General features: G+C 32.0%; 1 protein-coding gene across 2 annotated transcripts in view; it reads right to left on the bottom strand.

Annotated features, from left to right (window-relative positions):
- Positions 1–833: 833 nt before the first annotated feature.
- LOC107660727 (uncharacterized) overlaps positions 834–2,697 on the bottom strand; it is a 54,760-nt gene continuing 52,896 nt past the window's right edge. For both annotated transcript variants that reach the window (XM_016450127.1, XM_016450128.1), the window contains 4 exons: positions 2,068–2,167; positions 1,862–1,935; positions 1,565–1,679; positions 834–1,321 (listed from right to left, as the gene is read on the bottom strand). In XM_016450127.1, coding sequence (XP_016305613.1) covers positions 1,231–1,321; positions 1,565–1,679; positions 1,862–1,935; positions 2,068–2,167 — 380 coding nt within the window. In that variant the 3' untranslated portion in view covers positions 834–1,230. The remainder of the gene's footprint in view (positions 1,322–1,564; positions 1,680–1,861; positions 1,936–2,067; positions 2,168–2,697) is intronic.

The following is a 2,697-nucleotide window of genomic DNA, read 5'->3' as shown; positions in this document are numbered from 1 at the left end:
ATTTGAAAAATAATGTGTTTTTTGAACATTAAAGCATGTCAACATATTCTGTTACACCAAATACACAAAATAATGATCTTTAAATTAGCATCATATGACCCCTTTAAAACAAAACTGCACAATACTTGTAAACACACTATGGTACTTGTTTCTGTTGAACAACCACCAGGCTGGATGCAATACAGAATTTTAAAACAATTTTATTTCCCAAAGACCTGTCAGCTGTAGGTGTGTTAGCTGACATCAGGACTTTTCAAAAACAATTCACTGTCAAATAATGACATTTCAAACAGTGTAAACAGGGCCAGAGATAATATCAAAGAGCTGAGTCTCTAAACAACCAGTCACTCAAAAAATCTATAACACACACTTTTAAAGGAGAAATTCTTCTGAATTGCAGAGGGTGCATTTGCTTTTGCATTCTGTACCATACATGGATGAAAAATTATGTTATATAAATACACTCCCTATTTTTTTTTTCATTCAAATATTTGAAAACAAAATGCTAACACTCAAAGTTCATGCACATACTCTTTTTTTTTTACATTTTGTATTTTCTATATCCTGTGATATTAGGTTCTTCAAACAGAACAGACAACCATTGTAACAGTATTTGGAGAGGCATCATTAAGATCATATTGTTCAAATTATATCCATAACTAATAGGGTGACTTAATGGAGAAATTGTGTGCAAAATGTTTATTTTCTCCCATGCTTTTGTGCTGTTTTGTCTGTTTGTTGGGTTAGTTAAATGTATGACTTTCATAACAGAAGGTAACACAGCAGTGTCTTTTAAAACGGCCTGATCCTTCTTTCATACTTGTACTGTACTATTTTACATAGCTTTGAGATACCTTAAAATCACTGCAGCAACCGACTTATACAAACAAGTTAAATAAGGTAATAACACTGCAAAGGTCACATGTATATTATTTTTACTGAAAATGTAAAACAAGAACTGCTGTCAGAAGACTATGGACCATTACTGTCTATTTCACGTTTTCAGACAAATATTCTGAGACTAAAAATGTCTCTAAAAGAAAACGACTTTTAATCCACCCTGAAATGAGCATTAATGCTGCTCAAACTTTTCAACATGAGGACTGAGAATTTATCTAGTCACAATCTCCTTATCATTTAATGTGATATGGTCCACACACACCTCACTAGTCCATCAGCACAGTGTTTAACGGGGGACAGTCCTGTATAAAAGCAGGTGCACAGGATCCCTCACTGTAACACACACTTCTCTTTCCGACTTCCATATTTCCTGCGCCTCATTTCTAGTCCTCTCTCCAACCTCTCGTCCTCTTCAAGAGCCCTTGAGAATGAGACGACAGAGAAAAAGTAAGAAAAAAGTAAAAAATACAGTAAAAACACTAATATTGTGAAATATTATGATTTAAAATCACAAATGTCTATTTTTATGTATTTTAAAATGTAATTTATTCCATTGATGGCAACGGAATAAATTACATTGACTTCAGTCTTTGCTACACAAGAAACATTTCAATTCTTGTCTAAAAAAGTATTGAGTATATTTTGTAATGTGAATGAATCTCACCCTCTCTCTTTGGCGTCTATATCATGCACAAGCTCATCTCTCTGGTTGACTAAAGACACCAGCTCCTGCAACAACAGCTGCTCTCTGGTTTTATGGGCCTGGGTTTTCTTCCATTCTTCAGTTTTACAAAACAAGCAACACAAAAAATTGAGGATAATGAGAGATGCCACATGCCACAACTGAGAAAACTACTTGAGTGCCAAAATGTCTTTAATATGTAAAAACACATTCTTTCATTCTTAGCTATATATAGTTCTCCATGTTACACACAGTATATTTATGTAAGAACAGTCGTACCTTCCACAGCCATTAAATCTTGTAGCTCTATCTTTAGCAGCTCAAATTTCCTCTCCAAATCTTGCTCTTCTTGTCTGTCACACAAAAGGAATGATAATTATTAGCAATGCATATTAAATCAGCCTCTGTTCAAATGAAGCTTTAGAGAGGTCATCATTTAAATAAGTATAGTGAAACAAAATTGGAATAAGTGTGAAAAGACATACAGTAACTGCAAATGGTCTTGTCTCCTGATCAAAGCGTTCTTCTTGTTGACCAGGGTAAACCACTCCTGAATCAGTGTCTCTTCTTCTACACGATCACTACCTTCAAGTGTATGATAAGAGCACAACTTCATCAAGCCACACTAATCAAATGTTTTGTCATTTGCTCAGCACAATGCATCATAATCTATCATAATCTAAAGTTAGTTAATACTGTTAATAATAATCTGGAGGTGTGTGCAAATTATTCATTTATACGTATATATATATATACTACTTTAATCAGCATATATTAGTGCTGTCAAGCGATTAATCGCGATTAATCGCATCCAAAATAAAAGTTTTAGTTTACATAATATATGAGTGTGTACTGTGTATATTTATTATGTATATATAAATACAAACACATGCATGTATATATTTAAGAAAAATGTGTTGTTTATATATTAAATATATTTATATATAATATAAAATATAATAATATAAATATATAAATGTATATACAAGTAAATATTTCCAAAACATATACTGTATGTGTGTGTATTTATATATACATAATAAATAAACACAGTACACATAAATATATTATGTAAACAAAAACTTTTATTTTGGATGCGATTAATCGCGATTAAT

Source organism: Sinocyclocheilus anshuiensis, unplaced genomic scaffold, assembly GCF_001515605.1.
Source record: "Sinocyclocheilus anshuiensis isolate Anshui unplaced genomic scaffold, SAMN03320099.WGS_v1.1 scaffold1823, whole genome shotgun sequence".
Classification (NCBI taxonomy): domain Eukaryota; kingdom Metazoa; phylum Chordata; class Actinopteri; order Cypriniformes; family Cyprinidae; genus Sinocyclocheilus; species Sinocyclocheilus anshuiensis.
Note: the sequence above shows the minus strand (reverse complement) of the source record. Positions and strands in the feature narration are given on the sequence as shown.